The sequence below is a fragment of the Archocentrus centrarchus genome, chromosome 19 (assembly GCF_007364275.1).
Source record: "Archocentrus centrarchus isolate MPI-CPG fArcCen1 chromosome 19, fArcCen1, whole genome shotgun sequence".
Lineage (NCBI taxonomy): Eukaryota > Metazoa > Chordata > Actinopteri > Cichliformes > Cichlidae > Archocentrus > Archocentrus centrarchus.
Genome location: NC_044364.1, coordinates 11,417,895 through 11,435,766, shown reverse-complemented (window position 1 = coordinate 11,435,766; position 17,872 = coordinate 11,417,895). Strand labels below are relative to the sequence as shown.

Sequence of the window (17,872 nt, the reverse complement as noted above, 5' to 3'; positions counted from 1 at the left end):
TTGCCTGAAGAGGAAGGTAGCAAAACACGGGCAGAGACAAAGTTATGGGGAGTAATGGAGTGGAGTAAAAGAGGGCTTAAATATATAGAAGGGAGATGAATCTGTCAGGAGTGAGGGGAGACAGAGAGGGAGATGTTAATGCAGCAAAGAAGAAGTTAGAGCCCTCGAAAAGACAACCAGGTCACTACGAGATTGTCACTCCAGTTTTAGTTACTGACAGCATTTTTCACATCACTTACACACACACACACAAAACACAAGAACTACCGTGACACTGTAAATAATTTATCATTCATACGATCAATTACTCCATCACTCTCACTGCATTTTCTGCCGGCGTACGCAAACTTTGGTATGATTGTGACACATCTCCAGTGAAGTCACTCACTTCTCTTCAAACTGCCAGTTAGAAAGCATGGAGAAATATTTGAGACCATAACTATCGTCAACTGATGCTAAGCCCGAACCAGCTAACCAGCTGATGGAAAAAAAAAAAACATGCGTGATTTTTTTAAGAATTTGGAAAGTTATATAAGTTCGTATCATGGCTGCCACTTTTATTCTTACTGGCTCATTTCACACAGATAGGAACTTTCCTAAACAGAAAAGACTATTTGACCACAACCTGATTTTAAAGCAGGGATTTTGACTTTATAAACGCGCTCATTTCATTCAGAGTTCTCAGGCAGTATGCAGATATTTTTAATCAAAGCTCTTCATTGCATTGCCTTATTATAAAATGATACATCATTTATGTCCATTCATTAAAAGAGATGGTCCAAATTAAATTTTAAACAGTCAAATGTAAATCCACTTACAAGTTTCAGGGGCTTGGCACTGCCACTGAATTGCTGTTTAGTGCTTGGATTAGGCGACTAATGATTTTGGAAAGAATCTACAAAAATATAGTAAAAAAATAAGGCCTATTAATTGCCAAAGCCATTTTATATTGAACACTTTCAAACCATTATGAAAATTGCTCTGGAGTGATTGCCTCTGTAATGTAATTATTTCAGCTTCTACACCATGGAATATTTTTAAAATTCCCATTTTTTTTGTTTGTTTGTTTTGTTTTCCATATTGTGGTTTTTCTGCCTGATTCATGCTCAGCAGAACTTTGTAAAACTGGGGTTACAACAGCAAACTATAAGCAAACTGCCGAAGATGAACTCTCCACTATTACCAGTCTTAAGCTTAGTCATACCAAATTTCTTATGAAGAGTCTAATGTAACTAAAAATAAATAATAAGGGAGGGGCAAAAAAAAAAAAAAAAACAACAACAAAAAAAGAACATAGCAAGTTAATATTTTAAGGCTCTTTACTTGCCAGGCTCTCAAGGCTTACTCTCAGCTTCAGAATCAAGCAAACCGACACTGCAAAATCAGCAGGATATACAGCAGCAACAGGTCTCAAGCAGACATGAATGATTCTGACAATACAGTAACTAAGGAGCAGCACCTGGCAAACTGCCTTTCATAGATATGTATATACTGAGGAACTAATGAGCAAATGGGCAGCAGCTGTGCAGGCAGGTGGCTGATCCCAGGAGCAGCCAGGAGATCAATAGAGGAGGGAAAAACCCCCTGAGGGCATTCGGTGGTCAGACGAGGCTTTGTGCCGAGTACTGAGCTACACAAAAGTGCATGGCAAGATTTCATGGTGCAACGGAGACTTGTCACACTCCCATATAACTATATGGGAATAAATAACAGATGTTCATTTACATGAGGAAGTACACTGCTGCTTGTTGTTATCAGCGTAGAAAAGCACTGACATCACAGACGCGGCACTGTATTCTTTGCGTCGTGCATTTTGTTGCCAGTCGGTTGCAGTGTGATGTAATAAACTAAATTATTGGTCAAGTCTTGGGCGAGTTGCTTACTGTATCATTCAATAATCAGGTTTTTTTTTTTTTTTTCCTCTTACAGCTATAAAATCCTGAGCTGCAGAGGCTGCAGTAGTTTTGAAGCGTATGTGTGAACATGGCCTGACAGCCGACTCCTCGGCATAATGACCAGCATCTTGGTTTGTGTGTGAGGAAGAAAGACACACAGAGAGAATAGTTATGCTGGCTCCAAGGCTCTGAGGTTGTCATCTCTCATCAGTCTGATTAGGACTCAAACTATTATGGTGCCTTTTTCTCTCCTCTTCACTCATTCCTCCCCTTACCTCCCCTCACCAATTTTCTTGTACCAGGAACAGCAGCTTGTTGCTGTCCTTTCCATTCTTTCTATAATTTCACCTATCTCACTGTATGTCTTCAGTCCTTCCTTCCTCGCCAAAACCAGCGGGAGACATTCTGCTGTTGGTATAAACATATAACCCAGCAACTTACATGATCATTAATACCTCAGGTTAAATCTGTGATTGTTAAACAAACAAAAAACTGTTGCACAGCATCACCCTGTCCCCTTCTCTTGGGTTTCTGCAAGCTGTTCTCATTTTTCCGCTGTGGATGGGTTTGATAATGGTGCTTATGTTAGCTTGGTACAATTCAAATTGCTCCTTTCTCCTCAGTAATTCTGAAACGTGCAGAGCAGCTGCCACTGTCAAAGCACACAATCTGCTCATTCGTCTAACAACACTGCGACACTGCTAGTAAAAGCATCAAAGGCATCTGATGGGAAAAAAAAAAAAGCACAGTCCTAGCCTAGCATCCTGCTGGCCATTTAAGTTTGTGCAAGTGCACATTCCCGGCTGAATACTGTATATGACTGTGTACACAAACAGCAATTACTGAGAAGGAGGACATTTTACAGCTGCTGTAATAACTTTAAAGAGAAACAATTAAAAATGGCTAAAATAGTCACACTGTAAGTCAGACAGGAGTATTTTTGATAGTGTAGTGGTAATCCAACCACCAGATGCAGGGACAGGATTGGCAGCTATTCATTGTTATTCAAGACCTGAGGGGTGCTGGATTAATCTAAAGCAAAAAAGGGCCGATGTCTTCTAGAGGCTATTTAGAGGTGAGGAAGTGATGTAAAGAAGACTCTCCTACTTTGAATAACTACTGGACAAAGTAAATCTATAAAAACATATGCATACTTTCCGAAAGCCGCGCTTAACTTTCTGTGAAAAATGAACTACCTTGACAAATAACTAAAAAGGTACCATGAAAGCTCAGTTTTTGTTTGTGTTTTGCACTAAAAAAGAAGAACTTTAAAGTTATGCACTGAACTGAAACAGAAGTCAAAACTATTGAGGCAAAGGCTGACATACCACAAATTTTAGTTCCTGGTAATGGAACTCTTCAAAACAAAAAAAGTCACTTTATTCTACACCTTCCTTTCATAACCTACAAGGCTTTTGTTATATTTTTTTATGCCTGGCAATGCTCATGTCTTTTAAATCTCCATGCAGAGCTACAAAAGATAGATAACCTTTCACAGGCTGAGAACTCTGATAACAAAATCCGATTACTTTCTTTTAGTTGCAGTAAATACACAGCAGTCATTTGCAAAGGGTAATCTGTTGTTAAAGTATTTTCTTAATGATTGCCTTTCATGGTTACCATGTCGGCACTTGCAGTCAACTAGGTTTCCTAAATATGAGCCTTATTCTGACTTCTGCACTGCTCCTAACTACTGTAAAGAGAGAATGAAGTCTGAAATTCATCAATAGTGAATATAAAGTTTGCAGAATGAAGAGGCCAAGCAACCATAGCTTATATGACTGACTCGATCTTTTATTGCTGTGATTGCAGAAGATCAGAAAAACTGAAATCAGCAAAGCATCTGGAGTAAGCAACGGCTCTGTATTGGGAGCAAATCGACAAATACGAAACAATCTTTGCGTTTGATGCAACTTGTTTCATGCGCCTCTTCGGGTTTTAAACCCCTCAAGAATTTTCCCAGGAAAAATTGTGTGTTTCTACCTAGTCTCTTTTTTTTCTCTTTCACTCCCCTCTCCCCACCCTCCACATCCCCCTAATGCTCTGTCTTAAACCCTGTCCTTGTCTATGTACACTTACTCCTTCTGAAAACCACAAGGTGTAAAGTTGATTTACTCCTGTTTTTCCTCCCAGCCAAGAGTGTCTCTCCTGGCTGAAAGGGAAGTGTGTGTGTGTGTGTGTGTGTGTGTGTGTGTGTGTGTGTGTGTGTGTGTGTGTGTGTGTGTGTGTGTGTGTGTGTGTGTGTGTGTGTGTATGTATGAGTGAGTGAAAAGAAAGATCTTGAGGCAGAGGCGTAGCCTGTCTGGAGCAGAGTCAGCACGTGTGTGTACATGTGACAAATATCTCAGTCTAAATTAGAGAGACGAAGAAGACAGTGTCCAGTCCACAGCTGTGGTACTGGCTTGACACTATTTTATGCATGAGTGTGTGTGTAGGTGAATGGAGGGGGGGTGCACATTAAGGCATAAACACACCGCTACCTTGTCACCATCAAGGGTGTGTGCGGGTGCGTGTCTATGTGTGGTAAGGGATGAATGCACTGCTGACTTGTCAGAGTTGAAGATTTTGCCTAAAGCAACTTTTTCTTGTTTACAAAGTCATATTGTGAGCTTCTCTCGATAATAGCATCAGCTAAATGCCACAGATACAAGTGCAAAAGTACATACAGCTGTGTAAGCATACTGGGTACAGTGTTGCAGAATCTGCCTTTTAGCACTTGTTCACACAAAAGAGAGTGATAGCGGGATCTATCAAAACGAGCATAGATAAAGTTTGCTTGTCAAGAACTGTTTCTTAAGGCCACACAGAGTATAATTTTGTGACACATTTGAAGAAAGCAGTTCCATCCACCATACAATTTTACCATACTTGAAGGAAATTAACAAGGCATTTTCTGTAACACAATGATACTCATTCATCATTTGTATAGACACAGTAAAATCCTCTTTTTATGCAAATTATAACTTGCAGCACACATTGCATGACAACTTTTTTCTATCATTAAAATATCAGGGTTCCTTTTCAAATGGCTCTAATTGTTTATGAAAACTTTAAATGGGTTCTGCAAGAGATCACATTCAGAATGAAATTGCATATTTTTTTCAGAACATATGGGAAATTTTAACATCTATTCTAGTTGCACGTTCTCTAGTTGGTGGCAAAATGCTGTACATGTCAAATTCCAAGCTGAGTAAATACATTTTTCATATGTTTATTTTAACCATGGGGTTGCACTGGCATTGAAAGATCGAAGACAAGAGGATAGACATCGTCTATCAAAACACTGATTAAATCTAAGTAATCTAAGGCTAATAAGTACAAAATAATAATCTGAAGGCATGATATATACACTGGTCACTTTGTTAGGTACACTTTGCCAGGACTGGGTTGAACCCCCTATTCAGAACTCTCTTGTATGCTCTTCTGCATGCCTTGATTATAACAAGTGATTATTTGAGTTACTGTTACCTTCCTTCCAGCTTCAGGCTGTCCAGATATGTCCTCTAACTTCTGGCATTAACAAGGCATGCAGATTCTGAAATACTAAGACCAGCCCATCTGGCATCAACAGCCATGAAACATTCAAAGTCACTTAAATCACCTTTCTTCCCCATTCTGATGTTTGGCTTGAACTTGAGCAGGTTGCCTTGGCCATGTCTACATGTTTTATGTGTTATGAGAAGTTGAACATTTGTACCTTCTGCATCAAACTGGTTGATGAGTGTATACATGTTAACAGTGTCAACTGTAGGTAGTAAGTAATGCACAATACCAGAAGCAATTAAAGCAAAACATTCCCTCTGCGGCACACACACACAAATATAACACACTATATACATTAAGTACACAGCAAACACAGACTTACCGGTTCAGTCAGCTCCAGCACGTTAGCCTTATAAGTGATGGGACTACAATCACGGGTGTTTCCCACAAGTACACATGGTAGAAACATGGGACCCAAATCATCACCATCCAGTACATCCACAGTTAGCGTGGTGGTGGCTGTTCGACGCTCACTTGGATTAGGGGCTCGATCCTAGACAGACAGAGAACTTTAATTACATTTGTTTGGTGATAGTGCACAATTATCTGGCTAGATTTAGCCTTGAAAGACATGTAATAATACTGTAGTAATACTGAAAGGATGTTTTTTTTAATTTGACATATTTTATGTAATGTACAGCATTCCCATACTTTTTTCAGCACTTGCAGATAGCTTGGATATGATAAGAAACTAATTTGTTTGCTCAACTAGTCTATACACAATAATGTACTTCCTGAATCTCTGATTAACTTGCATGACCCAAATTTAGGAAAACTATACATTAAAACAGCAGATTAAACAAATTCCACATAAGCTGAATAACAAATAGGGGCATAGTTGGGAGTGTGAGTATGCTCCCATCTGTTGTTGCTCAAATTAACCAAAATTATTCAAAAATATACACAGGAAATTATGTTCAACATCTGTCAGGTGTTCCGCACGTTCAAGGCATTAACGGAATTAGTAGAGAAAGAAGAAGCCCATTTTCTCTACTTTAAATGCAAAGATAAGTTCCATTCTAAAATTTTGATCTCACCCACATAAAATAAGAAGAGAAAACATAATACATTTAAAAAAAAATAATGAAAGCAAACAAACTTTCTATGGCCATTTCTGGTATCATGTGTAAAATTGTTTTTTTTTTTTTTTTGGTTCACCTGCTAGTCTTAAGTAGTAGTGTTGCTACAGTAACCCCACCTCTTTCATTTTTTTCCCAAGATGCTTCTTTTTATTGTAAAAATGACAAAGTACTTTCATACTTTGACAGGCTTGTTGTCTTTAACATTTTGCTGGTTTTGTTTTGACTAAATTACACTGCTCAAAAAAGTAAAGGGAACACTTAAACAACACAATATAACTCCAAGTAAATCAAACTGTCCACTCCGGAAGCAACACTTCTCAGTACCTATGCTTTCTGGCTGATGTTTTGGTCACTTTTGAATGTTGGTGGTGCTTTCATACTCGTGGTAGCATGAGACGGACTCTACAACCCACACAAGTGGCTCAGGTAGTGCAGCTCATCCAGGATGGCACATCAATGTGAGCTGTGGCAAGAAGGATTGCTGTGTCTGTTAGCGTAGTGTCCAGAGGCTGGAGGCGCTACCAGGAGATGTGAAGGAGGCCGTAGGAGGGCAACAACCCAGCAGCAGGACCGCTACCTCCGCCTTTGTGCAAGGAGGAACAGGAGGAGCACTGCCAGAGCCCTGCAAAATGACCTCCAGCAGGCCACAAATGTGCATGTGTCTGCACAAACAGTTAGAAACCGACTCCATGAGGATGGTATGAAGGCCCGACGTCCACAGATCGGGGTTGTGCTCACAGCCCAACACCGTGCAGGACGCTTGGATTTGCCAGAGAACACCAGGATTGGCAAATTCGCCACTGGCACCCTGTGCTCTTTACAGATGAAAGCAGGTTCACACTGAGCACATGTGACAGATGTGACAGAGTCTGGAGACGCCGTGGAGAGCGATCTGCTGCCTGCAACATCCTTCAGCATGACCGGTTTGGCAGTGGGTCAGTAATGGTGTGGGGTGGCATTTCTTTGGAGGGCCGCACAGCCCTCCATGTGCTCGCCAGAGGTAGCATGATTGCCATTAGGTACTGAGATGAGATCCTCAGACCCCTTGTGAGACCATATGCTGGTGTGGTTGGCCCTGGGTTCCTCCTAATGCAGGACAATGCTAGACCTCATGTGGCTGGAGTGTGTCAGCAGTTCCTGCAAGATGAAGGCATTGAAGCTATGGACTGGCCCGCCCGTTCCCCAGACTTGAATCTGGGCACATCTGGGACATCATGTCTCGCTCCATCCACCAAGGTCACATTGCACCACAGACTGTCCAGGAGTTGGCGGGTGCTTTAGTCCAGGTGTGGGAGGAGATCCCTCAGGAGACCATCCGCCACCTCATCAGGAGCATGCCCAGGCATTGTAGGGAGGTCATAAAGGCACGTGGAGGCCACACACAATACTGAGCCTCATTTTGACTTGTTTTAAGGACATTACATCAAAGTTGGATCAGCCTGTAGTGTGTTTTTCCACTTTAATTTTGTGTGTGACTCCAAATCCAGGCCTCCATTGGTTAAAAAATTTGATTTCCATTGATGATTTTTGTGTGATTTTGTTGTCAGCACATTCAACTTTGTGCAGAACAAAGTATTCAATGAGAATATTTCATTCATTCAGATCTAGGATGTGTTATTTGAGTGTTCCCTTTATTTTTTTGAGTAGTGTATATTGGTGTAATGCAAGTTGGTATTCTGTTCACAGAAGAAACTCCCACATGGGTTTAGACTTACAGGCAGCCTTTGTTTTGTTTGCATGCCACTGAAGACTCAAGCAAGTTTTGTTTTCTGTATTTAAAGAAACAGATTTTATTTGAATGACCAGTACACCTGATGGCTGAGTATTTTGAAAGAAGAAAACTGAATCTTAGAATTCTTAGTGAGAACGTTAGTATTGTGGGAAGGTCTGAGGCTTTTGAAAAAAGAAACAGTAAAATTTATGACCTTCATACACAGAAAATAAAAAATGGATGTGTTCACATAGTATTCATTTTTAACTCAAAAGAAGACCTTCAGTAGGCCCTAAGCTGGGTTTCAGTGAAACCCTCATAAAAAATAAAATCACAAAAACAACAGTCTTACTGAGACACTGAGAGTAAAGATTCTCACAAACACTCATGTCTCTTTAGGTCATGTATCATCTTTTTAAATCTAATATTTACATCTGCTTTTCTTCTGCCACCCAGCTGCAAAAGGAACTGTTTGGTTAACAGGACCTGAAAAGTCAACACAACTGCTGTCCTTTCAGCTTTTATATAAAGACCATTAAAATATACACTTTGTTTTATTTTATAATGTTCTCAGAAATAAATGGCCAAATAAGGCACAACTACAGTAAAATTCCAAAAAAGTAAAACTCTCCACTTTTACAATGCAGCCACTCTTACTTAAAAAAAAGAGAAACCCATAAGATATTATCTGCTATTCTAAGTTTGAATCATTTAGATTCCCATCAGATATCAGGTGACACTTTCCACCTCTGTTCAGATAAAACTGTTTTCTGCCATTAAATCCTTCCAAGGTTGCACAACTTAAACAACAGCCAAACAAGATAAGAGGAATAAAACCTTAATTAATTTTATTTTTAAAGTTCCTGTTTTACTGCTGCTTAATCACAGCAAATCATTGCATTACATTATACTCTCAATTACTTCACAGTAAAATAAAGAGACTGGGGCCTCTGCCAAGAAATAATCTCTTTAAAACACTGTACCTACAAAGATCCTGAAACACACTTTGGTGGAAAATCTTTAATAACCAAGCCAGAAGTTACATACCAGCTAAAGAGTAAAAGTGGACAACAGTAAAGGAATGCAAAAAAAAAAAAAAAAAATCTAAACTCTGCCCAATATTTTTTTAGATAGTTTTAAAAAAGTCATCTTGATTTCCATCAACTTCACAGAAGAGTTGCCCCCTGCTGGCTTCACTGCTATAAGCTATGCTTGCTGAGAAGCTGTGACATTCCTGTGATTACTGAAGTTCCGTTATGAAGCCCCAAACTGAGCATTTTTGCCATCACCATCTTGATGTTTGGAAATTGTATATGACAAGACAGGGATGGAGCTGAAACTGAGAACACTGCGCAGTCATTGGCTAATGACTTGCGTTTGATGAGTCAGACAATGAGCATACCCCTGATAATTGTCTATTCTGACTCTGATAATGACCACACTTTACAAAAAAGATAATAAAAGTGCAGCTTAGCAGGTTAGCCTTGTTCCAAGTGTTTTTTTCACTGGCTGCATGTGGTCAGCAAACTTCAGCTGTTGCTATGAATTTATAGTCAGCAAATTTAAAACTACTCAAAACACTCTTAACACTGTACTTAGACAAACAGTGAATATGCCACCCTTTCAAGCAGCCAGAAACACATTAATCTACCAGTGTACTGTTGACTCTCAATAGTGCTTTCAGGCTACAGTAAATGGGCCTTGAGACATACATGTATGAATATTTTGCAGAATACTTTTTGAAAACTGCTTTTGAAAGCAAGATTTTCTTGACAAAATATATTTTAAAAAAAATATATATATACATATATATATATATATAATTTTTTTTTTTGGCACAATCAGCAACAAAAAACAATTTTCTGTGAAGCTTCAATTTAGATGCTTCAAACTTCAGCTCCATTTTCCCATGATGGTGCTTTGAGTGAAAATAACTATAAGGTACTTTCATAAATAAAACATAAAACAGAGCTCAGAAATAAAGGAAAACAATTAGGTTAACAGAAGCATTAGTGATAATTAAGGATGCTCTAAGAGATCCCTTAAGGTTCACACAACAATACAGAAATAGTGAGAAAAGCTGCATAACATTAATGTTATCATGATAATACAAATTTGCATAAAAACAACACTCCAGGCAGCAGCCTGTGCTCCTACTCATGAAGGACATGGTTTACCCCATTTCACCTATTCTTTATAACAGGTCAGACATGAAAACCTTTCCTTTCAAAAGTTTCATTTTTAATATATGAAAAAAAACAAAAAACAAAAATGAATCAACCTCGAACAGCTGCAAAGTGCAAGCAGATAAAACACAAATAAACATGTTAAAAAAAAATAAAAAAACTCTTACATTTGCCTGTATGATGACTAGGTATCTTGTTATTTCCTCATAGTTGAGCCTCTCTCTGAGAACTACAGAGCCAAACAGTGTCAGGGGGATGTCAAAGGTTCTGTTAGCTGTCTGAAAGACAAACAGATACATTACACACATCAAGAGTGAGTCGCAGCCAGGGTCGACCAGCCATCCTTTCTCTTTCCCTAGAGCTTTGACAAGGCATGCATTAGAGGAAAAAAATGCACAAAGAAAAAACAAAAAACAAAACTAAAGACTTTTTAATGTTTATGAACCAGGGAATACTCAAAGAAAAAATAAACTAGAAAAAATCGATGGCAATCTGTTCAAAACACCTCAGATTCAGATATGAACTTTTCTCAAAATTTGCACCTCAGTGCTTGCAGGATATTACAATGTTTTTATCATATTAATAAAGCTTCTTGTGAAGACTTAAAGTAACAGAAAAGAAACTGTGCTATATTTGAGTTAATTATGCAGACTTTAGCAATAATCACTAATCTTTGAATGCAGTATGTGACCATAAATGCCCATGATCAGTCTTACTGAGCTCAGTTAGTTAAACCCTGAAACAGTAATTTAGTCTAAACAGCATTAAACATTAATTAAAGTATAAAGATAATCAAATGTTGTGAGTCACTATTTTTAAGTATCAAAAATCATTTTTTTTTCATGAGGCATTATTCAAATTTTTGAGCCAAATGTTGTTTTAATGTTAATTTTTAATCTTTAAAAATGAATGGGGCATTATGAGTCCTCCTCTGTGAATGCTGGTTGTGTTTTGCTTAACTTTCCTGCAGCTCATTAGGAGCGTGCATTGGAACTCCAGTTTGTAACTTAATATTAAAAACTCGAGCTGATGGTTAAAATGATGATGTCTTCTAACATCAAAGAAGAAATAGTTAACTTTCCTAAACTTTTACAGCTTTAGACTCCAGTGTCAAAAAGAAGAAAGAGGAAGAATAAAGAGGGAGAAACACTACAACTGCTTATGCAGCTTTGCTGCTTGGTCTCTAGTGGATTTGCAACCATGGCGCGCCATGTTGACAGAGATCAGTGGGCAAATGGATGACCTACCGGGTCTCTTGGATTGTACTGGATGGTGTACTCTATCTGCCCATTGGGACCATCATCAATGTCTGTTGCCCCATTGTTTCCCGAGAAACCAGAAAAGATAGTAGTTCCAACTGGAGTCAGCTGAAAACACAACAGAAAAAGAGAATTTCTGTATCTTTCTCTACAGACTCTCAGCACAACACTGGTTTTGTCTTGTTTGCTTGTTTATTTCTTTCTTTCAGGGACGATGTGCACAAAGAGTGAAGATGCTTTGTACAGTACCAGATTTAGCCACACAAATATCAAACTGTTAATCACATGTACAGGAGAGCTGGACAAATCTCCTCGAAGATGGCAGAGCAGCATTCTGGATAGCCTCATGCACTAAACGTGTGTCTGAATGCAATATTAGATTATCAAAACTTAACATATTATATTTAGTAAGTATATGACAAAGGTGACATTGATGGGATTTTCTTTCTATAACCTTAAGAGCTTGTTTGTGAAGGGATTAAATGGACTTTAAGTTTGACAGACAGTAATGAAAGTAAGATAGAATCATTGTGTTCATGTTTATGTTTTTTATTTTTGCAGGTATGTTTGGGAGAACACCATGTTTATTCTGAAAGAACATGGCCACTGTTTTCTCTCAGAGTAACACATGAATTGTGTAGCTACTTTGCAATGTTTTGCATGGTGGATATTTTTTCTTTTATCCAGACACAGTGAGAGTGGTCAGAAACATAAGACTGAATCCAGTTTAGTAAATTGGCAGACATGTGGAATTTAGACAACTTAGGGAGGATGACTGAATGTTTAACTGCATCAAAGTTCTTACGCAGGGCCGGAAAAACAGTACCCACCATCCCTCCCTTATCAAGACGAGCCATAATGACTTCAATGGAGTAACAGCATGCTATTTCTGTTGAATAGTTAGCTCTAAAGTCAAACTACATGGGATGCAGGAGATTTTCTTTGTTTAGGTGGGCCATCAACTGTTCCGCTATAACCTCTTCAACCATTTTTGAAATTGCAAGTATTATACTGTAGTTACCAGCTTGTTGTCTGTCACCTGATTTATGGATAGGAGTAACAATAGTGGTTTTTAATGTGCTAGGGAATGTGCTTTCCTCCAGTGATAAATTTATAATGTGAGTAATAGAGGTAGTTAAAATGTCTTTATATATATATTTTTTTTAGGGGAAAAAAAGTAAAGACTCCAGGTCTTTGTCTTTGGCTCCCGTGTTTCATAGTGTTAAGATCATTTTATTTACTTTCTCATCATCTATGTGATCAAAAGTCAAAGTAGTTTTAGTAGTTAAAACCATGGGGGGATTCCATTTCTGCAGGACTAGCACTGAGCTCCAAAACAGAATTAAGAAAATAATCATTAAAACCATTAGCAGTAACTAGACTATCATTATCTGTGGTCCCATTTGCTTTAATCTGTATGGAGACACTTTTCAGGTGCTCTTTTCATAAGAGTTGATCAATACTCTCCCACAACAGTTTAGTATTTCCCTTCTGCCTGTCTTATGATCTCAAGGAAGAAAGTCACCCTGTGACTTTGTTTCTAAGACATTCAGGCATTAATGCGTCAGCCAAGATTTCAGAGATTTTTTTTTTTAGGGCTATATCCCCTCCACCACAGTATTAAACCAAGGTAAAGTTTTTTTCTGATATGCTTCTGAGGCACAGTTTTAGGTAATTTGGATATGAATGTCTTGAATGTGTACATTAATTAATTAATGTATACACTGCAAGCTGGTCCTGTGTTTTTATCTTTAACTGTCTTTCCCATCGTGTTTGCCTTCTTTCATAGTCAAAATAATGCATTTCTGTCTTAGGGATAGCTGAAATGTATTTCTTCCCTTTCTAACAGCATAATAAAAAACATCTACTCTCTGTACAGTATGTGACAATGTTGAAGAAAGGACACATTTAAAATAATGACATGCATTTTGACTATCGGGGAGCTTGACACTGCACAGAAAATAACTGTTATATATATTTGTGCTCAAATTTGTCATGAGAAGGGAGATTGTGCAGTTTTTGGTGACAGGACAGGCAGTGCAGTTTAAGAAATGTTCCATCCTCTGTTTTTCTCCATCTCACTAGTGGGAGGATTTCGTACAACTCATCACTCCATCGGCTAGAAGTAAAAAATTGTGTGACCAAAATGCTCACAATTAAAAAATGTCAATGTCAGAACAGATCACAGGAATGACCAAAAAGGTGTAGGCAGAAGCCATAGGTTAATTACCCCTATCCTTTCACAGTATAAAATGAATTAACAAACTACTGTATAATTAATTCAATAGAATATTCTGTAAAAATCTGGAACATGCTTTAAAAAGTAAGTGCAAAAACAAACCTCTAACTTTAACCCTTTAGTGGCAGAAGTTGGTCCTATAAATGTACTCATAATGTAGTGACTTTTTAGTGGTAAATCGGTGTGTACCAAGCTACAGGTTTTTGTACTAAGCACATATGGTGCCCATGAGATGGTAAAGATGTCTTGTCGCTGTTATACCAACAGCAAACACCATCCAAACATGCTTTGTAGCTAATTCATGTCGATTTCAGGTGAAACTAAACTAAACTCTGGAAAAGTCTTGAGTAACCCCTCATTTCTTTATATTTTGCTTCCAAGGAGCTAGACTTTCTCATCATTTTTTAAAATGGTCTTGAGCAATAGTTCTCCAGGATTTCTGTGGGTCTTTCAAAGATTTTCTTTGGATATTGGCTGCTTTACTCATTTTAAGTCCAATCCTTGTACCTGGTCAATTTCTGTGGAATTTATTTATTGGACATAAAATAGCATTTTTGCACCAACAACAGGATTTTCAAATAGCTGAAAACTTGGCATATCTAGGCATGGTGTGCAGCGTATCTTTAAAAAAAAAATGAGCACACTGGACAAGTGGGGGACAAAAGTGGCAGGGCTAAAAAACTATCTATGCAGATGAACAGCATCTGAAGGGCATGTCCTTAAGAAATGGGACAGAAATCCAGCAAAGACCTGTGAGATTTATCTGCCCCTTCAGCTGATCCATCTGCTGTTCACTGAAGTCTCATCAGAAATGGTCTCAATGGAAAGGTGGCTGTCAAGAAGCTGTTCTTAAGGAAGTCCAGTTCTTGTGTAATGCCAAATTACACAAGAACTGGACTGAAAATCAGTGGCAACAGGTCTTATGGAGTGATGAATCCAAATTTAAAAATTCTGTCAATTGTCAATATGTGCAAAGGAGGTCAAGAGAGAGGTGCAACAATGATTGTCTACAGCCTTCTCTGAAACACAGTGGAGGCTCTGTCATGGTTTGGGGGCTGCATTTCAGCCAGTGGTGTTGGGGATCTTGTTGAAGCTGATGAATGATGAAAAGTACACCACCATGCTTTGAGAACTATTCCTGAAGACTACTTAAAGAAATGACAAGAAAGCTGCCTAAGAGAGTTCAGACTGTGTTGAAGAATAAAAGTGGTCATACCAAATATTGACTTTCAAGCTCATAAGAACTGTACAAACTCTTATTCCTTATATACTGTGTATTGTGTACTGTATGTTTGCAAATGTTTCAATAAATTGCTGCATGAATTTCCCATTTTCCTGGAAAAATATTTGGTAACACTTTCTAATACGGCCCGCGACTAAGGCTGTAAGTACATGTATTTACAGGGATATACTTGATAAGTACATTTAAGTCCTGAATAACTTCCAGGACTAAGGACATAAGTTCAGGAAATTACGCAGAACTTAAATTTACTTACAGGGTACATCATTCTGAAAAGCATACCTACAATGTAGGATCAGGGAAACATTGTTGGTTTTTGGGTTAAATTATCTAGAAGTTATGCAGGACATCAATGTATAGGGTACATCCCTGTAAAAATACCTGTAATTACAAGTAATTACAGGGTACTTACAGCCTTAGTCTTGGAAATGATGGCCTAATGAGGGGTGGCTCAAGATTTTTGCACATTACTATACAATAATTTGTTGTTACAGTTGTTTACAATAACTTGTCATCAGTGAGCCAGTATTTTTTTTTTATCATTAGTTTCTTTAAATTTTGTAAAAAGATAGCTCACTGTTATACACAGAACAGATAAGACATTCAGAAAGAATGCCATTCATTTTGATTTCATTTTTTCTGAGAGAACCTTTCTGGGTGCAAATCGTACACTCGCCACATTGCATGAAAAAAAAAAAAGAACTTTACCAAACATAATTTATATATTGCTGTGCTATATTTTTCCAGCCATGTGCCAAAGCATCCGTGATTACTTGTCAAAGCAGAAGTTTAATCTCCACACAGCACGAGAAACATTCACGATTAAGTTTAATTTAGCTGCTGCACCAATGATTTGTTACATCATTTCCCTCAACAGGGTTATCTCTGCCTCCCACTGATCTCACAATGGTCTTCAGAATGTCTCAAGCTGTCAGTTTGCCACTTCTGGATACAGCTGTAATGAAGCAACTCCAGACTCAAGCACCAGTGCCAGCTCATGAAATCAGCCACAGTGATCACCTTGTACTCAGAAAAAATACACAGTGAACTCATAAACTGTGTCCTAGACATCCTTATAAATAGCCATATATTCTCTGTCTGTGTCATCAGTCTGCCTCACTTTCTTGTAGCCAATATTTCTTAGAAATAGATAGCTAAAAAGAAGAATAGATAGTTCAGATGAAAGTGCATGATCACCACTTTCATCTGAACTTTGGAGTTCTGGGGGCAATAGAAGTGAATTAGTTGTCTGCCTGATGAGCACACTTGCCCTCAGATCCAAATAAATGCGCTACTACTTTTAAATTATTACCCAGATATTTTAATATTTTAACTCACTACCACCAAATGGAATGAATTTACCTTGGCCCAGCACAGGGATCACATTTTTTTTTTTTTTTTTTACAATGCATCTTCTTAATTGTATAGTGGATCTTGTTAGTGAATGGAAGAAACTATTTCAGTAGGAGTAATGAGAAAGTGGAAAAAGCGTAAGAGGCGACGGGGTGACCAAGAAGGACCGACAACCAGAAATATATAGAGTGTGGCAGCGAAAAGGTGGAAAAGGTTGAGAAAAGTTGACATAATGAAGAGGTGGGAGTGGTGAGGGGGCATATAAGTGTGTGTGTGTGTGAGAGAAAGAGAGAGAGAGAGAGAGAGAGAGAGAGAGAGAGAAAGAGAGAGGGAGAGGTATTCTGCAAAAACAGAGGAGAGGCCAAAAGAAAGAAAGGGAGAGGCTGAGAAGACAGATTGAGTTGGACAGGCTGTGGAAGACTGTATAATGAGATATTCTGCCGGGACCGCTAGGTCTGTGCTGGCAGCAGGCTACATGTATCCTTGTCCAGCTTAAGTTTGAACCTTCTCTAGTTATATTTTTGCTTCTCCAGACTCTGGAGAACAAACTAACTGTGGGATTGGCATCATAAAGATTATTTTGGAAACCCCAGAATAACAGATATAAATCACCAAAAAACTAGGATTTTTTTTTCCTCCTATTGCTCACATTCAACTTTAGTATGACAGCAAAAACGCACACGTAAAGCCAGGCAGTGTGCATCTATACGCTGCTGCATTTTCTGTATAGAGTGTAGAAAAGGGCATGACTGACAGAACAGCATTGGAAAAGCTTAGTGTACAGTACACTTGATCTGCTGTATTCCTGTATGAATGAGCTGTAGCACATCCCCCCATCTCCAGTCTCAAATCAATGATTTCAGTGCATACCACCACAATTGGCAGCACCTGTGCAGGTACGTTTGATAAATGGCTTTTGATTTAGATAAAAGAGGAAAAGAATTTCCATTGTATTGCCCCCCCTCCCCTTGCTTTACTTGGCAGACAGAGATTGTGCATGTTTTTGTGTGTGACAGGGTTTTACCTCACTGACGGCAACATAGTATCTGGGCTGCTGGAAACGTGGCGCATTGTCATTGCGGTCTCGAACAACGATGCGGACCTCATGTAAAATCACAGTGCCTATAAGCTCATTGGTGCACTGAACCTGAACCACAATGGAGTGAATATAAGAGGGGGGCTGGAAAAGAGACAAACAGGAATGGAAAGAGATTCTTCAAATTTTAAAGGTACACTTGTAAATCAAGTATATTTATCATGGGAAAAAAAAGACTGCAGAGTAGGCTACACAAAGACTTGTATTTACTTTTTGTGCCAAATCACATAGTCAAAAACAAGTGCTGGATTACTTTACAAAGCAAAAC

The 17,872-nt window shown here is 38.5% G+C and overlaps 1 protein-coding gene across 1 annotated transcript in view; it reads right to left on the bottom strand.

The window, feature by feature from the left end:
• Positions 1 to 17,872, bottom strand: part of LOC115798232 (protocadherin-15-like) — a 215,335-nt gene that overhangs the window by 135,300 nt on the left and 62,163 nt on the right. The window contains exons 6-9 of the mRNA XM_030755001.1: positions 17,533 to 17,688; positions 11,665 to 11,784; positions 10,585 to 10,695; positions 5,761 to 5,931 (exon numbers count right to left, since the gene is read on the bottom strand). Of these exons, the coding sequence (XP_030610861.1) occupies positions 5,761 to 5,931; positions 10,585 to 10,695; positions 11,665 to 11,784; positions 17,533 to 17,688 (558 nt within the window). The remainder of the gene's footprint in view (positions 1 to 5,760; positions 5,932 to 10,584; positions 10,696 to 11,664; positions 11,785 to 17,532; positions 17,689 to 17,872) is intronic.